Source organism: Trachymyrmex cornetzi, unplaced genomic scaffold (assembly GCF_001594075.2).
Source record: "Trachymyrmex cornetzi isolate Tcor2-1 unplaced genomic scaffold, Tcor1.1 scaffold472, whole genome shotgun sequence".
Lineage (NCBI taxonomy): Eukaryota > Metazoa > Arthropoda > Insecta > Hymenoptera > Formicidae > Trachymyrmex > Trachymyrmex cornetzi.
Genome location: NW_017299530.1, coordinates 169,607 through 191,626, shown reverse-complemented (window position 1 = coordinate 191,626; position 22,020 = coordinate 169,607). Strand labels below are relative to the sequence as shown.

The 22,020-nt window shown below is 34.1% G+C and overlaps 3 protein-coding genes across 10 annotated transcripts in view; 1 reads left to right on the top strand and 2 right to left on the bottom strand.

The window, feature by feature from the left end:
* The first annotated feature begins 8 nt into the window (after nucleotides 1–8).
* Nucleotides 9–10,230, top strand: LOC108765179 (Rho GTPase activating protein at 71E). Of its 3 annotated transcripts, XM_018513757.1 has the most exons (12): nucleotides 9–109; nucleotides 1,892–2,125; nucleotides 3,321–3,381; nucleotides 3,906–4,177; nucleotides 4,252–4,453; nucleotides 5,114–5,276; nucleotides 5,349–5,426; nucleotides 5,995–6,152; nucleotides 6,263–6,391; nucleotides 6,462–6,594; nucleotides 7,020–7,401; nucleotides 9,982–10,230. In XM_018513757.1, the coding sequence occupies exons 2-12, from the start codon at nucleotides 2,016–2,018 to the stop codon at nucleotides 10,214–10,216; spliced, it is 1,923 nt and encodes a 640-aa protein (XP_018369259.1). In that variant the 5' UTR covers nucleotides 9–109; nucleotides 1,892–2,015; the 3' UTR covers nucleotides 10,217–10,230. The 3 variants fall into 3 exon arrangements, with proteins under 3 accessions (XP_018369259.1, XP_018369258.1, XP_018369257.1); XM_018513756.1 differs by lacking the exon at nucleotides 9,982–10,230 and having other exon boundaries at nucleotides 7,020–8,126; XM_018513755.1 differs by lacking the exon at nucleotides 9,982–10,230 and having other exon boundaries at nucleotides 6,248–6,391; nucleotides 7,020–8,126.
* LOC108765180 (putative mediator of RNA polymerase II transcription subunit 4) lies at nucleotides 10,230–10,708 on the bottom strand. 3 transcript variants are annotated; one of them, XM_018513758.1, is made up of 2 exons: nucleotides 10,521–10,708; nucleotides 10,230–10,478 (listed from the first exon to the last, which is right to left on the bottom strand). In XM_018513758.1, the coding sequence occupies exons 1-2, from the start codon at nucleotides 10,694–10,696 to the stop codon at nucleotides 10,241–10,243; spliced, it is 414 nt and encodes a 137-aa protein (XP_018369260.1). In that variant the 5' UTR covers nucleotides 10,697–10,708; the 3' UTR covers nucleotides 10,230–10,240. The 3 variants fall into 3 exon arrangements, with proteins under 3 accessions (XP_018369260.1, XP_018369261.1, XP_018369262.1); XM_018513759.1 differs by having other exon boundaries at nucleotides 10,230–10,522; nucleotides 10,571–10,708; XM_018513760.1 differs by having other exon boundaries at nucleotides 10,230–10,538; nucleotides 10,587–10,708.
* Nucleotides 10,709–11,953: 1,245 nt separating this feature from the next.
* Nucleotides 11,954–22,020, bottom strand: part of LOC108765173 (uncharacterized) — a 19,257-nt gene continuing 9,190 nt past the window's right edge. For 3 of the 4 annotated variants that reach the window (XM_018513739.1, XM_018513740.1, XM_018513742.1), the window contains exon 2: nucleotides 11,954–12,515. In XM_018513739.1, the coding sequence (XP_018369241.1) occupies nucleotides 12,177–12,515 (339 nt within the window). In that variant the 3' untranslated portion in view covers nucleotides 11,954–12,176. Of the gene's footprint in view, nucleotides 12,516–20,811; nucleotides 21,136–22,020 lie in introns of those variants that run through there. The other variant, XM_018513741.1, reaches the window with a different exon arrangement.

The following is a 22,020-nucleotide window of genomic DNA, read 5'->3' as shown; positions in this document are numbered from 1 at the left end:
CCGCCTCGTCTCCGCGCCTCGTTAAGTTAACCTGACCGCGAAACGCTCGCGCTCGCTCGACTCGACGTCCGACGGCGAGGGGATTTCACCGTCGTCGCCCCGTGCCTCGGTGAGATTTCCTCTTCCTCTCCCTTTCCCTTCCCTTCCCGTACCTTCCCTTCTCGTACCTTCCCTTACCTTACCTTCCCTTCCCTTCCCTTCCCTTCCCTTCCCGGCTCTCACACTGTCGACACAATTGTCGGGATTGCATTCTCTCATCTTTTATACTTGTCTTTCTTCTGTATTGATTAATTTTAATGTCACTTTAACTTGTTGCCTTTTTCTAGTTTTGTGGATTATGTCTGTTTCTATCAATGTAATTTAATTTTAATTTAATCTCTGTTCGACTAACTTTATCTTTTTCCAGCTACAAGAATTGTGTCCATTTCTATCGATCTATGTAGAGCAACTTTAATTCTTGGTTTAATTTACTTTTTATTCTCTTCTAATTTTTAAAACTTAGAAAAGAAGTTAAACCAAGATTATAGTTGATCTATACATTGGTAGAAATAGACATTAAAAAAAGATGAATGTCCATTTCTGCCAATGTAGATTTTCATTCTGGGTTTAACTTACTTTTCTTCTTTTTCTAAATTTTAGAACTAGAAAAAAATTAGTTGGACCAACATTGACTTACTTTTTGTTTTTATTTTGTTTAATGGCGTTTTGCGCTCTCCTATTGGTAGAGCGTGTGACATCAACCAATAGGAAAGATTAATCCAACCCAGGTTGGTGCAAACCCGATCGGGCCGAAAACGCTATAAATTTTCATTCTGGGTTTAACTTACTTTTTTTCTTTTTCTAAATTTTAGAACTAGAAAAAAATTAGTTGGACCAACATTGACTTACTTTTTGTTTTTATTTTGTTTAGAAATATGTTTGTTTCTGTAAATGTAGATTAACTTCAATCTCAATTACTTTATTCTTTATCTTTTCTAATTCTAAGAATCAGTACAAGATAAACAGGAAATTAAACTGAGATTAAAGATACTCTATATTGATATAGAAATGGACATATGTCTTTCTGATTCTCAGAACTAGGAAAAGATAACAAATAAGTTATACTGATATTAAAGTAAATCTATGTTAACTTTAAGATAACTTTAACTTGGTTTAACTTTTTCTTTTTCTCGAGTTCTAACAATAAACGTTATGTTTATTTTTATAAATGTACATTAACTTTAAGCTGGGTTTAGCTTACTCTTTATCTTTTTCTAATTCTCAGAACTAGAAAAAGATAAGTAAATTTAAAGTTATCCGAGATTCAAGTTAATTTATATGGATAGAAGTGGACATTCGTTCTCTTCTTTCTTGCTTTTATAGTTTTATTTCTTCCCGATAATTCCCACATTGATGAATCACTAGTTGCTAAGATCAATCAAATTTTCGAAATCACACATTTCGATCTGTATCTAAGATTCTTGAGATTCTATTTTTTTCAAATTTAATCAAATGATATTTTATCAGACTGACTTCTTAGTTGTATCAATACTTTTTTCACGACAGACAATACAGAAATAATGTAATTATATTTCTCTATTTAATGGAATCTCCTTTATTCATTAGTGAAACTTTATTTATTATACAAAGCTGTTTTGTTTAAGTAAACTTGTGTATTAACGTTGATAAAATTGCATGAATATTCCTGAGTTAGGAAGTTTCGAGAATATCGATGATAATAAATAATCAGAGTGAAGAGGTCGAATTCAAAGTTATCTTTGTGATCGATATACAATATATATAGGGATATATACAATAGGAATGAATTTCTAAGTCATAACGTGACACATATTTGCATCAGAAATTAGAAACTAAGAGCAGGACGAGCAAAAATCTTACAATGTGCTTTCAGCGACTGAATTAGGAAGCACGGAAGATTGGAGTTTGGGAGGAGAGCGTGACGTTTCTTTTGCTGGAAGAAGCGAAGAGCCCAGAGTGAATAGTGCTCGCATGTCATTGCCATTAGATTTTGTACAATGAGCAGCTGGACAGAGAGAATGCATCGACGCGCCGCTACGTTAGGAAATGTTGTAACCAGCTGCGGACATCCCTCCTCAGAGCCTCCGCACCCGAGACGCCTGGAAAAGTTAGTATATCGCTTTACGAAAATAATATGGTCACCCTTCGGTCGCTTGTTAATCAATATTTTATCTTTAGAAAGTGTTATTTAAAAATTAACTGCTTTTTTCTTGTATTTATATACACACGTGTATAGAAACTTTGTATAGATTTGTATTTTTTTGGAAAGTCGTGAGGAAAAAGGTAAATATATAATTTATTGGCTGTAACATAATAGATAAGTACAACAATAAATTATTTAAAAAAATAATGCATACCAGTTTCTTATTGAATATAAATTTTCAGGAAATCTTGGTTACAATGGTATATCTTTGATAAAGAGTAGAAGGTGTGACTCGTCTGATTATAAAAAATATATTTATATAATTGTTAATTTAAATCATAAATTTTTTTGGGAAAAAGGAAAGAGGTTATTATATAATTTATTAATTGTGATATAATATTTACAGTAACACATGATTGAAAAAAATAATACGAATTTATTATAATTATGTATATTTAATTAAAAAGAGGAATAAATTCGAATATATATTTTATAAAAATCTTGATTGCAGTATTTTTAACAATGAGTAGAAAGCATAAATCATCTGATTATAAACTGTATTTACATAATCGTGAATTTAAATCAATTGTTTATACAGTTGGACAATCAATTTCTTGTAGATGATCATTAACTTAGTATATAGATAAAGCATAGTGAGACAGCATGTCGATAAGGAAATTCATCGGAGTAATAAAGATCTTTTAAATTTTTTCACAGATGTGATAATTGATATTTAACGATATGTCGGGCAAATATTATCAGCACTCTGCGTTATATGTTTGATGCTCTGAGGAGATGCGTGGTAGCATTTGTAAGTAATTGCAGAGTTTGCGAAGATTACGTGTATCGTATGTTACTAATATGCATTGACAACTCGAAGATCCATCGTGTTAATAGTGCTGACTCGTTGAAAGCTGTTTAGCGAATGCAGAGTAGCGGTATTTAGTAGCGCAATTTTGTGTAACAACAATGAAACGCGCCGTGACGCCTCTAATTCAACATACATATTTTCCCATGCCTATTTTAGAGAAACTCGCTTTAGTATACTACATCCAGAGTTCATGCGATTTTCCCGCTATTGTTTCGTCGGAATCGAATCCGACAGTATTCCCATTAGCTGAGAAAATAACGTTTGCAAACTTCTGCTTTCTTTTTGCAGGGTCAAGTTTGGTGCACCCCTGAACGAAGTGTGCAAAAATGATATTCCTGGCCCGTTACTGGTAAATAACGATTATGGAACTTATATTTTAATCTTCCATTTGCAAAGCATCTTTATTTAATTTAAAATTAGTAATAATTGATAATAATTATATGTAGCGCGAGAAAAGAGGTTTATATATTTTTATTTTTTTCATGATTTAATAGATCTATGATGAATTTATTTTTTTCGCACTAACGAAATTTCACTCTTTCTGCGAAATAAAGGAGGGCTGAGATCTCTCTAAAATAATTAAGAAATTCATTTGATAATAGAAATGTTGAAAAGTAATCCTGTATTTTTTCACATTTTTTGAAAGCTAAGAGCAGTAAAAAAACTTGGGTTGAAAAAAAATCTAAATTGTAGACGGAAGATTAAACTCCTAGAATAATTATAAAGTAATAATAATAGTTTAAATAGAGACTTAAATGAGAGAGAAGAAGAAAGCCATTTTCGGTTAAAGTGGATCTTGGTGTTTAGTATATAATATTTATATGTGAATATACAAATATATACAATTACAATAATAGTGTTCCCTTATTCCAGGTTCTTATATTGAAACTGAACAAGGAAGCTCCACTCAAAAAAGATATCTTTCGGGCACCTGGCCACCAGGGTAACATGAAGAAACTGGTACACTTCCTGCAAACCGGACATCTGGTCAATATGGACAATTTCAGCGATTACACGATAGCCAGTGTTCTAAAAAAATTTTTGCGCAAGATACCCGGCGGAATATTCGGTAAAGAGGCGGAGCAACAACTGTTTACCATAATCCAGCTAGATAGTGTAGAACAACAACGGGACCAGATACATAGGTGATGATTTCTTGCGGTACACTCTCACTACATTATTCTCTAGTTGGCTTTACAAAGGAAATTACGCTGCGCAGATTAATTACCTCTATGCCGATATACACACAACGGTTACTGGTACTGCTGTTCGGAACATTCAGGATAGTAGCAGTAAATTGCGAGCGAGCGCACACGGGGATGACCAGCGAGGCCCTGGGGGTGTCCGTGGCACCCTCGTTTTTTCATAGTTGCGTCAGCGACGGCAAGACTGCTAAGATGGAGGATGTTTTCAGATTTAAGGTACTTGACGCAAAATCTGATCTTTATTATTATCATGATCGGATAGTTTCGTTTTTCATCAGTTGTTATTTTTTAAAATCATTAATGTATTTTAATCTGAGCGTCAAAAATTATTCTGTATAATTTAATTTAAACTGAAAGAAAATATTGGGATCTTAAGTCGTATCCAATATGGCCGCCTCAACAAGGATAAAGGGCCGCACACATGTGTATTCCACAATACATGATTTCTGATATAGGTTGAAATTCTTATTCTCTGTTCTCTGTTCCTTTTATTGTGTGTGGCCCCTTATCCTTGTTGAGGCGCCCATATTGGACACGACTTAAGATCCCAATAATTGCTGTATTTTTAATTTTTTTTTACTTTTTTCTTTATTTTTGTACTGGATGCTTTCCAGTAAGAGACAGATGAAAAAGTGTAATACAGTAAATCATCTTATCTTCGTTTAATATTAGCAAACAACAAGGTTGTCATAATTCACTGTCAACGGTGTCTCTTACTGAAAAGCACCCGTCTTTTTTAAACACAAATTTTTAAGATTGTCAGTCTGCGAATTGAAAAATCTATTGTCGCTCGAGAAAAATTTATTGTAAAGGAATCGAAATTCTTTCGAGGATTTCAACATTATTTGTCATTAATGGTCGACGACTTATTTTCAGATTGCCACTCGCATCACCAAGTTCATGATAGACAATTTCGGTGTTTCCAATCTGTTCGGAAGGGACAATTACGAGTATTACGCGCGCATAACCGGCCGGATATTAAAAGTGGAGGAAGATTGGATCTTTAGTTTCCGATATCCGCCGGACACTCTCGTATCGAGTAAGTATGCGCGCGCATTTTTATTTGCGACGATTTAATCGCGCGTGTACGACTTGAGTATATGAATTTTAGGACAGCTGTCGCTGGAGGCTGAAAGATCGTGGTTGCAATACGAGTGCGAAAAATGGGGATTGAAGTTGAATTTAGAATGTAAGTGAATCTGATCTCATTGAATTGAGCATTTAGATTCTCGACTATTGCTGTAATCATATTAGCTGTAATCATCGTATCGTGACATCAGAAACAAGAATCATGTTTTTTTTTCTTATGTCATCATTTTTTCTACAACGCATCTCGTATTCGATAAAAAAGATTTTTCTTTTATCTCTCTTTTAGGGAGAAAGTAATTAATAATTTAACTCAATAACAATTTCAAACGACTGTACAGCTCTGGTCAAAAATATTAGGCACTAATATTTTTCTTATTCATTAGGAATTCTTTTACTTACATTGTCACCTATTGATTGTTAGCATTATACACAAGTTTAAAGGATTCTTGAAACAAAAGATAATTTACAGTAAATGCCATAAATTAATTTTTGAGTTAAAATTTTAAACAATGGTTATTAAAGTGCCTAATATTTTTGGTCAAGATTTTATATAGCATGAGAAAAGGGGAATATATTTTTACTCCTGTTAACCTAATCCAATATTAAATAACAAAAAGATTCTAAGTATCTCTATACAATATTGTAATAATCTTTAATTCACACCATAGGTATGTCGCACCAAGAGGAATCGCAGTCAACTCCGGCGTTGATTCACGTGCCAGAGACCGTGAATCTCGCGTCATCATTAGGCATGATTCCAGAGAACACTTTACTCGAGAGTTACACGCGTCTCTCGGTGAGCTTAGAGGAAAATGGCTTGTTCCAGGTATAGACCCATCTATCGATAAGAAATCGCGATCATAATCTCGTATTACGTCGCAATCGTAATACAAAAAATATTTGAAGTAGCATAGAAAGTAGATTATATTATTACAGGCACCCAGTCGTTCATCCAGTAACGGCAGTCAACATTCTAAGCATGGGACAATGGGTATGACGCTGGAAGAGCTTCGCGCAGTGAATCGCTACGCCGAGAGCACCAAGAGTCTCAGCTACCTGCCGCAGGTAAGACGATCGTGTCTCAATGAAGACAAACAGACAATTAAACTAATAAATGTCATCGTTGCCACCTTAGGTTCACGAGAGGCAAGCCGCACGAATGCGAACTAGATCTGAATGGTTTCTCACGCCTGTAGTTGCCTCGGACAGTGATCTCTCGGCGATACACATTTTACGAGGTTCCAATCGGTCTTCCTCTGGCAATATAGGTAAACAACCACATGATTTGAGAGCCTCCTTTGATAGCCAAAAAGAAGAAGATTGATACAAGTTTGATATTTTTGCTTTTTAATCTCATATTTTATTATCGTTAATCAGATTATTTTTAATATATAAGTTTTAGTAATACCGTCATGATTTAATTATTTTTACGTTTATATATTTATCTACATAAGTTAAAGTTTTTTATATTTTGGCTTGCATCAATCTTTTTCTTTTCTGGTTTCTTAAATTTTCGGATATCATCAAACACCTGTTTCTGGCTGCTTTTCTTTTAGGAAACACTGTCAACATAATTTCTTTGTTATTTATTGAATGTCAAGAAGGATATAACAAAATTTGTGTCGATTGTCTCTTAAAAGGAAAGCAGCCTTTGTTCTTGAGTCTTTGTTCAATGAAGTCTTTTTGAATACAGCTACGGGTTTGAGCGCCAGTGCGGAATCGGTGAAGCGGCCAAGTCTTCGGAGAACTTCCTCCAGGGAGAAGCAACGTTGGCATCGCAACTCGTCTCGTCGCAACAAAGAGAACGGCACTAAAGGAGCAGGCCGCTCGGCTACAGCGGCGGCGGCGGCGATGGTGACGGAAGCGTCCAAGTCGCGTTCCCTGGAGACGATCAAAAACGTGAAGATGCGCGTGATGGCGGCGGATCAGCAGCAGCCAACGACCGAGAAGATGATGGACAGCAGCCACAACGATATCTTCGAGGAACACGCAAGCAAGGAGGCGCGTGTGCCATCGCGCACCAGTGGCGATGGTGTCATTGGGCCGCAGGATTGCACGGAGATGGACGTGAAAACGTTTCACGTCACTCTGACGTACAAGCCGCGGATATAAATGACTTTAATTTTTATTTTTTTACTTTATTATAATCTAACTCGACGCTTTCAGGAATGTCGGAACGGTATTACTTTTCTCGTGCGTGAAATACGTTTTCGCGTTGGTTGTTACCCCAAATATTATACGTAGTCACAAACCTGGACGATTTTATCCTAATATTCGACGTTTAGGAAATATCAAATTTATCTCGTTCGCGAATATATATATATATATATATAAGATCCTTTTTTTTTAAATTTTAATAACGACGCTCAGGAGTATCAAACTCGAAATATCTTCCCCGCGCAAAATTGCGTAGTAACACAACACACACACATATACACGTACAAAGATTTATTTATTTTCGCCATATTGTAGTTCAAGCGTTTTTCATTGTTTTATAGTCGTGAAATTTTATCACTTTTCTGTGTAACAAAACGATTAATTAAGTTACGTTGAAGGAGAGAGAGATTATATGAAAACACACTCTTGATTTTTATTCCGTTGAACGTACAGTTTAATTTCGGTTACTCTCGCGTAATAGATTCTATCGTGGCATTCCAGACGCATTTACTCTTGCCCCGCGATATTTTAATTAACTTTTCTTGCGTACTCGATAATTTCGTTCGATTAATCGAGACGTTTTTCACACGAATCGTATCCACCATCACTTGTATTTATTCCGAGTTATTAGAAATACGACTTATGCCCAATTTCTTCACCTCTAGATAACTTTATCCAAGAGATATCTCCCAGAATACAATGGAGATATCTCCTAGATAAGATTATCCGTAACTTATCTGGAAGTGAAGAAATTAGGCATTAGAACTTCGGAAACTTATCCCATCGATTACCATCGCGTGACTAACAGCGTAATGTACGCAAGATGTTCCACGACGTGTCCGGCTTATGAATTCTTTGTGCAATCTATAATAGAGTCCATTTTCTCTTGATGAAAACGTTGGGATATTCTCTTGAAATTACATGCGAAGTCGAGACATGTAAGTTAAGTTTTAAGAACGCGGTTAGACAATAACGTTTTATTCTCTTCTTTTAAAATTTTTAATTCAAACGGATAGGCTAAACGCTATTCTGTTTTTTATTCATGATATTGCGACCCTTCTATGTGGGTTGGAAGTCCATCCAGGGGAATAAGAAGAAGAAATTCAAGCGGATCTTTAAAAAAATTAAGACTTTGAAATAACTCTGATAACTAAAAGTCATAAGTTGTGTGAGATAGGATTTAACGAAATGTTTTTTCGTAAAAAGAATTCATAAATGAAGTTTATTTGGACACGTCACGCGGGAAAAGGAGGATTCGGTAGATCTTGCAATATTTACGCGAATTCCTTCGTCGCGACGTATCGGTTGCTCGTATATAAACGCACAGTCACGGTTATTACATGCCAAATTAGTAGTACATGTAAGTTATACTTGTAAGACATCGATTATAGAAAATGTTATGGTCGTATTATCGCGTGTACGTTACGAAAATCGTTGATAATATCAGACAGGCTGAGTCAACGGAAATGAAATGATTTTTTTTCCTTCGTATTTAAAAAAAAAAAATTGTGCCGTACACTATTATTAATTGTTGAAGGAAACAAAACATGGATTAATTATATTTAGATTTTTATATTCTAATCAATTATAGTTCTCTTACCTGCAAACATTCGAGTTGATCACGATAGAATCACCTAAATTGCGTTGCACATATTTTTTTTGTCTTCGAATTCACGGGAGATTTTTATAGATTCCTGTTCTTCTGTTGACTCGTCCTGTATATAGAAACTATACCGTATTAAGTCGCTACTCGATATTATTCTCATCTAGAGCAAACGACTACGAAACGAGATATATTTACCACCGTAAGTACGTAAGAAAAAAAAAGAGAACAATGGCATCCATATAACGACATAAGTTAACACAACGAAAGTGTTCCATAAATAAGAATGTAGCGTAATCGCGCGACGAAGACCGCGCGTGGCGGACTTTCCAAGGGATTGCGGTTGATTAAACCGATCGTACGACCGGATCCCAAGGAGGATAGTAATTGACATAGTAATCGCGTAATATTGCGGAAAAAATATTGCGGGAACTTGAACGGGAGCGACAGAGACGGATTCGTTCAAGTCTCCTCTGTCTCTCGCAACCGAAGAGCCATTTTCAAGCCGTCTTAAACCCACACGTTCGTCGATAATTATTTAAAAAAGAAAATACTGAAATTGTGTATTATGGAGACATATATATAAAGCCATGGAGATTTTGCAATGAGCGTACGATTTCTATTTAAAGAAAAGGAAAGGAGAAGTAAATGAATTTTAAGATGGTTCGGAAATGAGCTGTTTAAACTTCTCCGCGAAGGCCACTACGTAAATTAATATATTTATGATTAGACGTATATAACGTGTAAATATTGAATACCAAAAATGTAAAGTTATTATATATATTGGACGTAATATATATACATATATATAATATATATGCAAATGTAACGCGTGAAAGTATGTATGTGTGATCGTGTTGAATGTCGCCGCATCGAATTGCCGTATCGATTTAAGTGTACTCGATGTCACCATTTCGCGACTGAGGGAGGATGAAGGAGAAGGAAGTGGAGAACGAGGAGAAAGAGGAGGAGCAAGAGCCGGTGTTCACGTGCCGAGTAGAGGAAAGAAGACGCAGGCCCAGATGAGAAGGCACACGATCAGGAATAGCAGCAGCTTCGTGCGGAAGCTGTCCCAGCCGACCAAGATCACCCTCGGTGGCGTGCGTCTTTCCGTCGTCGCGGAGAACTGAAAAATACGCACAATCGTTACTCGTTCATCCGATTAAAACCGCGTACGAAAGTGGACAGGAATAGATCACGTTGTCGTCCACTTGCTCCTCCTCGTTCTCGTCGTCGTCGTCGTCATCGTCATCGTCGTCGTCGTCCCGCAATCTCCACGCGCTTGGATGCTGTCGCATCGGACCCGTCTCTCGATCTCGTGTGTTCGTCGACGACGTTGTTGTTGTCGTCAACGGCGGTAGCGGCTGCACTTGCGGTTGTGGCTGCAATTGTAACTGTAGTTGTGATTGCGACTGTTGCTGTGGTTGCGATTGCGACTGTGACTGTGGCTGCAATTGTAACTGCAGTTGCGGTTGCGACTGTTGCTGCGACTGCGACTGCTGGCTTCTAGTTGTCTCAGATCGCTTGTTCCCAACAACGATAATGTTGTTGTCTACCGCGGATCGCGATTCGCTGAGCCCGTTGCTGTGTGGTTGTCTCGCGAGATACATGCTCGATCATGCGTGCGCAGTCATATTTTTTACCAACGACAATTTCATCGCGATACTGTGTAGAGAAGAAGGGGACTTGTTTGATTCGAGAGCAAGAGAAGAGAAAAATAACGAAGAATTCTGTAACCATGAAACGCGAAGCGTCTATATAATCTCTCGTGGCCCATGATATCTTCTAATGATTTAATTTACCCTCTTCTCCTCTACATTACGTGTCGTTTTGAGATCCTTGCCTATTACAATCCCGGCCAAAAAATGTGGAGCCGTTAAGCTGCTTCGATCAAAACGTTCGTTCATTTATTTGTCTGATTAGCGTAAGTGTCATAAAAAGAGAAGGCGAACGAATTTTTTGATCTATAACGATTTGTAGATTTACTAAGGTCCGCGCAATTTTTAAAGATCTTTCTTAAGAATCGCGTCTCTCTCAGTATTATTTACAACTCTGTGTAAAAAGATTTGCCGTACTTTTTAATTTTTTAACAACCAGACTCAGCGCGCAATCTGCTCGAGTATGATAATAAAGGGATCGAATAATCTAATAATGTACTGTGTAACGCCGTATTTTATTCGAATATTTACAGAAGCCAAATATTTATAAAACAGTACGAAATATACAATATTACAATCCGATTTGTGGAAGCCTTTAGCTGCCGGGAGGTCTTCTCCCTGAGCGTTCAGTCGTTCCTTCTGAATTTCTCCAAAGATTTGTTCACATTTCGTTTTGATGAGCGATCGTCACAACGCAAACATGATTTGTAATACAAACGTTGTAAAATTAGAGATGCAGAATAAGAATGGTGGAAAATACATACTCCAGTTGGTCCCAACAGTAGTAAATCACGTAGAACTGCGAAATACGCCGCATGGATTGCCAGTCCCGATACTAATCGTGGATTATCACAAAATCACGAAGAAGTCGCAGAATTCAACGTCGAATTATAAATTGCGATCACAAAATCACAACCCAGTAAACGTCAGTAACATCAACGTTACAATTTCACATTCAATAATGTAACTACTGTGTAACACGTGTTATATTACATTTTATTGTTGAATGTGAAATTATATCATTCATTACTGTTAGTTACAGTTTTACTGAAGTGTCCCCTCTTCAAATTCTTTAGAGTGGAATCTCATTCCAAAGAGTGAAAATTAAACCAGTCTGGAAAGTGTTTCAAATTTCATTCTTTAAAAGTGAGTTTTGGCTCAAAAAATTTTAAAGAGTAATTAAATATTTAGATACTTCAGTAAAATCGTTCTTACTATGTGGTTTATTTGGGAAGTCACATCAGAACCCGCAAATTAGCGATTATAATGGAGAACACAAAGTCACGTGAATCCGATCACAAATCACGATCTCAACACCAGCGCGATCGCCACCAAGCTCTGATATCACCCATAAATCACGGGGCCGCAGAATTCATCGTCGATTTGCAATCGTGAGGACGCAGCAGGATTTGTAAAGCGAGGACGATCCCGATCACAAGATCCGATACTGGTCCAGCAGGGTGTAGATAATGATCCAGAGGAGGAAAGCCACGATCACGGAGACCAGGAAGACAGTTTTGAGCGAGTGCCATGGACTCTCGGCATGCGGCTCGCTGCCTCCGATTCGGCTGCTCCTCCAGACCTTGCAGCCGCCGTTCTTGCAGGGCATCGCGTCGCTGCCACTGGGGTGCGCCGTCGACGGCATCGACGTCGCGACGTTGCTGCTCGGCGCGGTCACCTTCACCTCGCCCAGCTCCGTGGTTTCACCGGCAGCGTGCCGGTGCACCTCCGCTGTCTTCGTCGCCAACGCAAATCTTGACGGCGAATCCATCTAGAATTCAAGAGGTAAATGTCATGTTATTTTTGTTGTTGTTATAGATAATGCGGTTTAATATAAAGAGGAAAGAAAAATTATAATTAATTATAATCTAAAGCTTTCGAGCGTAAAGAAACAATAATAATTATTATGTAAATAAGGAAAGATAATAATTATTATTGTTATATTTCTTTACGCTCGAAAGCTTCAGAAATGTTCCTAGTCAGAAATAACTCATCGAATTAATATCGAATCGACATCGATATGATAATTCCGACTGGGGCTGATGATTTGCTTCGAAGGCTTTGAACTTGAAGATTCGAAGCTTCAACATTTAAAATCTTTGATACTTCAAACTTCGAATGTTTTTAAGTCGTAATTACGTCGTTAAATAAAAAAATACGTAAGATTAATCATTTTCATCAATGTCATCAGGATTTTGTCTCGATTTTTTGTTCTTAAAATTATTGTTCTATGCTAAGAAAGACTTACAATCAGTAAAGCCAAAACGTTTATATTAATTTACTATTTTTTATTCATTTATTTGTGAGAAATTTATTTTTACTTTTTTAATTTTCTTAATTGGATTGTTTTATTGAGCATTATTCTTCATTATTTATATAAATTAATATAAAAAAATACTTCTAAACTTCCTCGTTTAAGAACATTACATTTTTTTTTAATATATGCATATATTAATTAATTCTTTTCATTTACAATATTTGTAGCATTTCCTAAATGAATTCGTTATTCACACGTATTTTTTGGAGCTTCGAAAAAATTCGAATCTTCGAAATAGGTCAACAGTCTTAATTTCGACATCTAATCGATAGTCATTTCTCGTTGGGGTTTTATCTGCTACAATTTTCAGAAACTTCTCAAAAATGCAATGTAAAGTGTGATGTAACATTTTTATGAATCTTTTAAACTCTTGATCTCTTAAACTCAAAACTTAAAACGAAAAGTTAAAATAATCTCTTTGAATATTTTATTCAGAAAGATTTTTTTTCGTTAAATTGGAGTGTGTTTTTGTTGTATAGTTTTTTCAAAAAAAACTTCCTGATCGTCAAAGATATCAGTATATTACTCAATTTATCTTGATAAATAACAAACGAGAAATGCAAAAAATTTCTTATTCGTCATTGTTTCAACAACTAGACGTTTCACGTGAAATGTGCAGGAGAATAAAAATAATATTATTCGTAAACATATATATTATATTACGATATCGCCGTTTGAACAGAAAAAAGTACAGCAAAAATATTGCGGTATTTCAACATTTATTGTCGGATAAAAATTATCTCTCTCTGTCAGCGGTTTTAAACATCCTGCAAACCACCCAGTTGACATGGTGCCATTTCATATTTCCGGATTCAAACTCGACCTATCTAACACGTTATGGAAAAATAAAACGAGATGCAGTAAAAATTAGACTTAACTAAATTCCTATTAAACTCTAAATACTGTTAGAGGTTTTCCTAATCTTTTTGTCTCCGCGTTTTAAAACTAGTCTTTTAAAATAATTATATTAAAAGATAAAATATATAATATACCTACACAGTAAAAAATATTTTGTATTTATATTAAAAACGGTCCACTCAAATCTCCTCGTTAAAATTTTGTGTTGAATTTTTAACATATCTGAGTTTTAATTTAATATAATATGATTGTATTATTTGAATATTTTATGTTAAAATAAAATTTAACATTTTTCAGTGTTAAAATAACACAATTTATAGGCAAGTAAACAAAATAACATAAAAATAATGCAGTTTTAAAACATAAATTCCAAGAATAAATGAATAAAATGTGTGTTGAGTTAATATATTATAAATATATTAATTTTATTGAAGGAATATGTGTGTGTTCTGTACAACTATAGGGTGACTCCGGTATATACACCGCACCTATCAAAAACTTAATTTATATTAAGTATTATTTACTATGTTTAAAATAAAAACGAACTATATCAGTAAAAACTTTGTACTGTCTACACTACTATGAAAAAAAATATTAGAAATCCGAAATATTTAGTTTTCGTATTAAAAAATAAACTTTTTGAAATCCTGCATTTTTACTATATATATATATATCACCGAAAAAATTTTATTCTAGATTTCAGTATATCCGACTAAAAAAAAACTACAGAATATTTTCTATTAAAATACGCGCCAAGTATATATTATAAAAATTAGAGAATTTTCCTCTATAATATAATAAGATATTCTAATTATTTAGTTTAGAATATTCCTCTATTGTGTGGAGTAGAATATATTTTAATCTTTACATAAACACACACGCACGCACGCACATGTATGTATATATATATATATATATATATATGAATCTATTTATACATCATTCTGTGGACTAACACCGGATATCGAGTGCTCACTGAACTGCTTTTTTCGCTGAACGTAGCCAATTTAACTGATAACATGCAAACGTAATATGTATATGATACGTACACTCACATTCCGATTAATACACAAAAATTCCGATTCGTACTTACTCTCAAAACGATTGACTGATTCTAGTAAATTGTGCTCAAGCAACCACTTCTCCACTTTTTTCATTTCTTTTCACGATAAACAACACTATGTGTAGTCTACTCGGACACAGAACTCGCGGATATCTCAGGACACGATACGGTATATAAACATAATACGCGCGGGCTTGCACATGCGTAAACACGAAAGCGAGTACTATTTGTTAACCAAGCGTCGACATATTTTAGAATATTTTCTTTATTTTTCAGATATTATTCTAAATAAGATATATCTATAGAGGAATATTCTAAATATTTTAGAATATTCGATTTAGAGGATAGCTTTAAACGGAATTATTCTCTAATACAGAATACGATTTTTTCGGTGTAGATAATGGGTGGGATATATGGCAAAAATGCAAGAGTTTCAACAAACTAAATAAAGAATACGAAAGCAAAGCACTTGTATTTCGCTATACAACATGCTTTACTATTCCTCTACACGTATGTGTCACGAAATAACCACTAGGTCTTTTACGCCTTACAGTAATCATTTTATGTAGATTATAATTTACGATGATGCTACTTGTTACACACACAGTGACAAATCGATTCAACTCACGATAATTTTATTAATATTAACAGTAAGAAGCTGAAATTATAACTCAATACTAATATAACATAAAGGCATGTAACAGTGTAGTTGCGAGAAAATTACCCCCATTGATCTTGACCAATGTTATCCAGGTCGTGATTCTGAGCAACATTCAAGAGATTTTTCAATAAAATTAACATTTATAGTATGTTAAATTAACATATTTTATTCATTTATCTTAGAATTTACATTTTAAAGTATCTACATAATTTTATGTTATTTGTTCACTTATTTATAAATTATGTTATTATCACACACTAGAAATGTTGAATATCAATTTGACATATATTCAAATAACACGATCACATTATATTAGTTAAAAATTTAACAAGGATCAGTTTTAACACAAATACAAAATGCTTTACTGTATGTTTAATCTGGAGTTTTGAATAGACATCTTTTATGCCATCGCGACAGTAATCACCACGAATTCCGTAAAATAAAAATTTTGAAAAGATTGTTCTTTATCTCATTTTTTTTGCCATTGCAACGGCAATAATCGAAACGCAGTCAGTACTGTAGATGCGTCAGGATATGAGGATCGGAAAGTGAAAGGAGTAAATCAAGCCGGCGATTACGTGTGCTTCAGGAATCTGGTTTTCCAAGGGGCAGGGGAGATTTCGCTGCTGATCCATCATATAACGGATCGAGTCCATATGGATCTAGACATCGTCATCTGTTACGCTCATGTGACACTACGCATTGATGATTAAGAATTGCGAATTGAAAATTTCATGTAATTACGTAAGGACGGTTTTACTGAAGTATCTAAAAATATTTAGCTAGATAAACAAATCTGAAAATAATTTTGTTGGATCATGAAAATTATGTAGAATCTTTAAACTGATTGTTAGAATGTCAAAATTTTTTATTATATTGATAGTCTAACAAAATTATTTTCTATATTTAGCTAAATTTTTATTTTTTTTTATTTTTAGATACTTCGGCAAAATTGTGCTTTTCATGTAGAATTTAGCCAATCAAACCACGGATTAAATAATTTAAAAAATGTTAGATTCTTTATGTTTCAGCAATAATAACGAGGGTTACTAGAAATCGGCATTGTAATTAAGTGCGCCAAATATTTCAAAAAATAAATTTTACACACTGAAAAAAATTTCTGGTTGAAAACGGACGAATCAGAAATTTCTCTCTCTCTCTCTCTCTCTCTCTCTCTTCTCTCTCTGGTTAAATTTATTAGAATTCCAGTTGAGATAACCGGAATTCTGGTTGATACTATATTTCTGGTAAAATCTACTAGAATTCTTATTTTTAGATAGATCAGAATAATTATGTTAATCAGAATTCTAGTTATCTCAACTAGAATTCTAATAGACATAACCAGAAAATTCTGATTCGTCCATTTTCCACCAGAGTTACTGTTTAATCCAACCAGACTATTTTTCTCAGTGCATATATTACAACTAATGTTTGGCGTTTGATCGTATAATAAAAGAATATTCTTTTATTATATAATACATGTACAATTTCTTTTTTAATTAAATATGTATAGCGCACTAATTATAGCACTGATTCTTAACCTAACATTTACCTTTTCATTGCCATTGAAACAGATTAAAATTAAAATTATCTAACTGATCGAATTCTTATATCTAATTTGCAATCCTCAATTTCTACTGCGTAGTGTGACACGAGGTTTAACGATGACACATATTAATAATTAATTTTCGCGAAAACACAAGCAACGTACATATCTCAGTGAAAGCACAGTTGATCGCGAAATCGTGCGATTGAGTGTTCCAAAAGTTGCATAAAAGGAAAAGCTAATACAAATTTGTAACAAGAATAAAACGTATTTCTAAATAATATTCTGCAATTTTCAAAGTGCTCGATTGACTTCGCGAGTCACTATATATCTTCGAGATAACTGATTGCCTCTTGAAATCGCACTTCGAGATCAACTTGTGATTTTATTTTTTTTTTGTTTTTAGCAACAAAGGGAAGGGGCTTGTTAATATTACTCGTTACGCGACTTTCACCGCATTCGTTTGAGGATCAAACGACAGTCAACGACCCGATTAGAGGCGATCGACCGTGTCCATTCGCCAAAGTCGATATTAATGGGGTCCCTTTATGAGGGATTTAATCGTTTTCTCGAATGTAGCTGCGACGCCGGGACGTGAAATTAGACAAGTGACATCGGAATAAATCGGGACGATTGGCGAACGATAACTCCTGATAACGCGACTATTCAGACCCGTATATTCCTCTATTCAATCGTCTACATATTCGTTCGATTTTGTAAAACATTATTTCATCAAAATAATTATGTAGAATGGAGATCATAAATGTTTGTCAAAGTAGGGCTTTAAACGGATATTATTTATGATCACCAATGAGATGACTCAAAAGCATAGGCGTCGACTATAGTGTGGTTGATATGGAGTATTCCACACTCGAAATTTTTTCATGTGTGGAATTCCACACTTGGAAATCCGAAGAATGTATAAATTATTTTTTGACGAAATAATTTATTATTTAATATTTTATTAAAAATAAAAGTTGATTAAACTATATATGCACAGAGAAAAAGATTTCTTTGGATTTAGTATTCCTATTTATTTGACTAAAATTTGTTTTATTGAAACAACATATGCTTGTACGAAATGATTACTTGTTTGAATAAAAATTTTGTTTGAAGGCCTCGGTGGTCTAATGACTTAGGACGCTCGTATGGAATACAAGAGATCCGAGTTCAAGTCCCGGCCGAGGTAATATTTTTCGCAATAAATTTGTTTAAGGTTTTCAGCATATTGTCAATTTAATTTAACTTGTGATATTATTGCAGTAGTTTAATTGCGTTAGATAAAGTCTGGAAAAATTTCGGCGCGCAGTTTGAATAACTACAAAAATATGATATATATGCATGTACATATATAGGATATAAATAATTCACTGGGAATTATTTAGGAAAAAAAGATCTAGCTTTGACCGTCATAGGCCCGAATATGCTTATACTTAGTATTTAAAAATTTTGTTGTTTCATTCGAGAAATCTCTACATGCTTGACAGAAATAACATTATTATTTGAAGTAATATCTTTCAATTAAATAATATATTATTTGGTTACAATATATACAAACAATGAAACAAATTATCTATTTAAAAATGGCAAAATATATTAATAGAGGTTAGGTTAGGTTATTCCATGTAAATAATTACTTTCTTAGAATAATCATTACATTTTTTGACCGAAAATATGGAAACAATGGCTTATACGTCTAACAATAGGGTTAAACGAGCAGTGCTATGTGCTACATCAATTATGTTTGTGCCGTATAGTTGATCACGTGAATACTGAAAATAGATATTATCTGTTCAAACAAATAATGCATTTATAAGACAAAGATATACATTGTTTCAAATTCAAACAATCGCACTTATTGATTCAAACATTGGTTTGTTTGGACCATTCCAAATAACAAAGTTATTTGGATACAATAAAATTTATTACATCCAAAGAAATCTTTTTCTCTGTGTGGAAAGTTGCGTGTTTACAACTCGATCGGCGGTTGCCTCTTTCACGATCATCGACCGGTATTTCACTAGTGCCCAGATGTAGCGCTTCGACGAAACGAAAGTAACGTTGATCGTATTATTACAATATATAAAACCGATTTTGATAAGAGCAAATTGAAACTACATTGAACGATGTTTTATAATATAGTGGAGGCCAAGAAAATAGAGATTTGTAATTTAAAAGATATCATTAATTTTTTTAAAAAAGATGTAGCCGTGAGAGAAATTATATCAGAATACATAAAAATGATAAAACTTCTGCTCTCTCTTACAATCCCGGCAATATCCTGCACTGCGGAAAGATCTTTTTCGGCTCGTAGAAGATTAAAAACTTATCTACGTCCTACGATGCTTCCAATTTTGTTAAATAGTACGGCTGTTCTGCATATTCATTCAGATGTTGTACAAAATCATAATTTAAAAGCTATATAATAGATGAATTTATAAGCAGGAACAAAATCCGTAGTTCCACATTTGCGTGTTCTACATGATTACAAATATATAAAATATACATACTATGCATGAAAAAAATATAACAAATATATATGTAAAAAATAAAAATATATGTGCAACAGTTTTCATGCAATCACGAGGCTCTTTTTTTTGGTTGTCCGTCTGCCCTTACCTTCCTTCTCCAATTCGTTACTCCACACTTGGCACAATTCTGAGTCAATGCCCCTGACTCAAAAGTGAGTCGAAACGTTTAAAGCTCGTAATTGAATATAATTGATAATAGATTTTAATCGTGCCCTACTAACCTGCTCCTGACTTTTATTTGTCCGACGTATCTCTTTATTTAATTTTTGTAAATTTGAGAATAATCTTTTAATACTAATATTTTTTAATTATGTAGGACATTCAAGTTGTAAGTTGGTTGGTAAAATGTTAAAATTTTTGACAACATTCGTCATGCTTGACCGTCCATAATTATTTTGTAACATTTCAAATTAAAGAATACTATTTGTTTCATTTGTGACTGCAGCGAATTATATTCAGATCTGTTTTTTTTTCTAGAATATAAATCTATCGTAATTATATTTATTATATTTGTACTGTTAAGGTTCACAATTTGGAGCTGAAACGTACAGTTTGTGAAGCAATGTATTTTCAGTTGAATTTATTGATTGAATTTTTGTATTAATTAATTGCACTGACTCTCTTAACGGTTCTTTTATCTTTATTTTTATAGTTTAAATCAGTAGAAGTCCTGTAGCGTCTTAAATTTGATCTATTGTATATTTTATGGTTTTGTTGTTACTTGTAATTATTTAGGCGGTTCATCAAAATTATTTTAAAATCCGTATCTATAAACTAAATCTAATTCTTTTAGATACTTTAGCAAAACTGATTTTTGTACGAATACAAATAATTCATAACAAATAACAAATTGTAATTACGGAAAACTGTATTTTCAATAATTTCAATTCGTTAAAAAAGAAGTTGAGAAAAAATTAAGAAGAAATTAGAAAAAGAAGAAATTTAGAGAAATAATTAGGGACAGAAAGGAATATTGATTCTGTTCTGTCAATTTTATACTTTCTCTCTGTCTCTCTCTCTCCCCCCTTCTTTTTTATTCTAATTCCAAAGACATCAACCAGATCTCCTAAACTGATAGCATGGGTACTCACGTTATCGAACATGTATCCATATTTCTTGACGTAGCAATCGTCCTTGCTCATACCTCACTATCGCATCTCGGAGGAGGCACCTCCGAGTTCCAAAAACAGAAATACCGTTCGTTCGCGAACTCGCGGATTTCTTGAGTGTTAATTTGCACCCGGAGTCGCCGGAGACCCCGCTTTCGAAGCCTAGATACGGTCGCGGTGAACCGCAACGACGCGCAGCTCGCGTAGCTCGCTCACGCGAATCGCTGTCGGAACTGACTAGTTTAGACTGAGCGAGAGACATTATCACCACTTATCAACCGCGACCCCTGACCAGCCGGCCAATAAACTGGCTTTCCCTTCCCCGAGGAGATTTACCGTCGAAATCTTCGGAAGTTCCACCAATAAACGTCTTTTTCCTCTCCGGTTTATTGCACATATTTCTTACCGCGAAATTATCGCCATTGTTATTTAACTTAATTATTAAAAATTGTAATTAATTATTATGACTACCCATCAAACATTGAATATATTACTGTCATATAATATATGTATATATGTAAAATGTATATAAGGCCCGATAGTCTAATGGCTCAGGACGCTCGTACAGTTTACAAGAGATCCGGGTTCAAGTCCCGGCCGAGGTAATATTTTTCGCAATAAATTTATTAACAGTTTTTATATATTAACATCTTTATAATATATGATGCTTGATGGTAGCATCAAATTATTAAATTGCTTGTCAATTTAATTCGCGATTACTAGAGTAGTTTTAATTGCGTTTATTTAGTTCGGAAAAACAATTCGGCGCGCAGTTAGAAAAAGACTACAATATGGTATATATGCAAGTACATATATAGTATATATTAGTAATTCAAGATTGAATTATTAAAAAAGCAACGAAGATCCAGCTTCGACCGTAATAGGCAGTTAAATTTCTAGTATTAATTAAGTTTCTCAAATATACGATTAAAAAATATAAATATATTGTTTAAAATGTATGTTATACTGGGTGTCTGAAAATAATCGTCAAATATTTCATGGGCAGGTAGAGTGGACTCAACTGAGTCGAAAAATCCTCTATCATTTTGCAATTTTCGCAGTAGTTAACATGATATTAATTACTAAAAATTGCCAAATATTGATCTTGAATAATTTTTTACTCAAATATTATGAACTTTATAGAAAAGCTGCAAGAGACAAAAATAGTTTATTTTCTTCTCATAAAGTTCT

Excerpts from the sequence above, each read along its gene's own strand:
- LOC108765179 (XM_018513757.1), top strand. The coding sequence starts at position 2,016 with ATGAGCAGCTGGACAGAGAGAATGCATCGACGCGCCGCTACGTTAGGA. Across the intron at positions 4,178-4,251 it reads CAACGGGACCAGATACATAG|ATTAATTACCTCTATGCCGA; the intron begins GTGATGATTTCT and ends TACGCTGCGCAG. Across the intron at positions 6,595-7,019 it reads GTCTTCCTCTGGCAATATAG|CTACGGGTTTGAGCGCCAGT; the intron begins GTAAACAACCAC and ends TTTTGAATACAG.
- LOC108765180 (XM_018513758.1), bottom strand. The coding sequence starts at position 10,696 with ATGTATCTCGCGAGACAACCACACAGCAACGGGCTCAGCGAATCGCGA. Across the intron at positions 10,479-10,520 it reads TTGCAGCCACAGTCACAGTC|ACAATTGCAGCCACAACCGC; the intron begins GCAATCGCAACC and ends ACAACTACAGTT.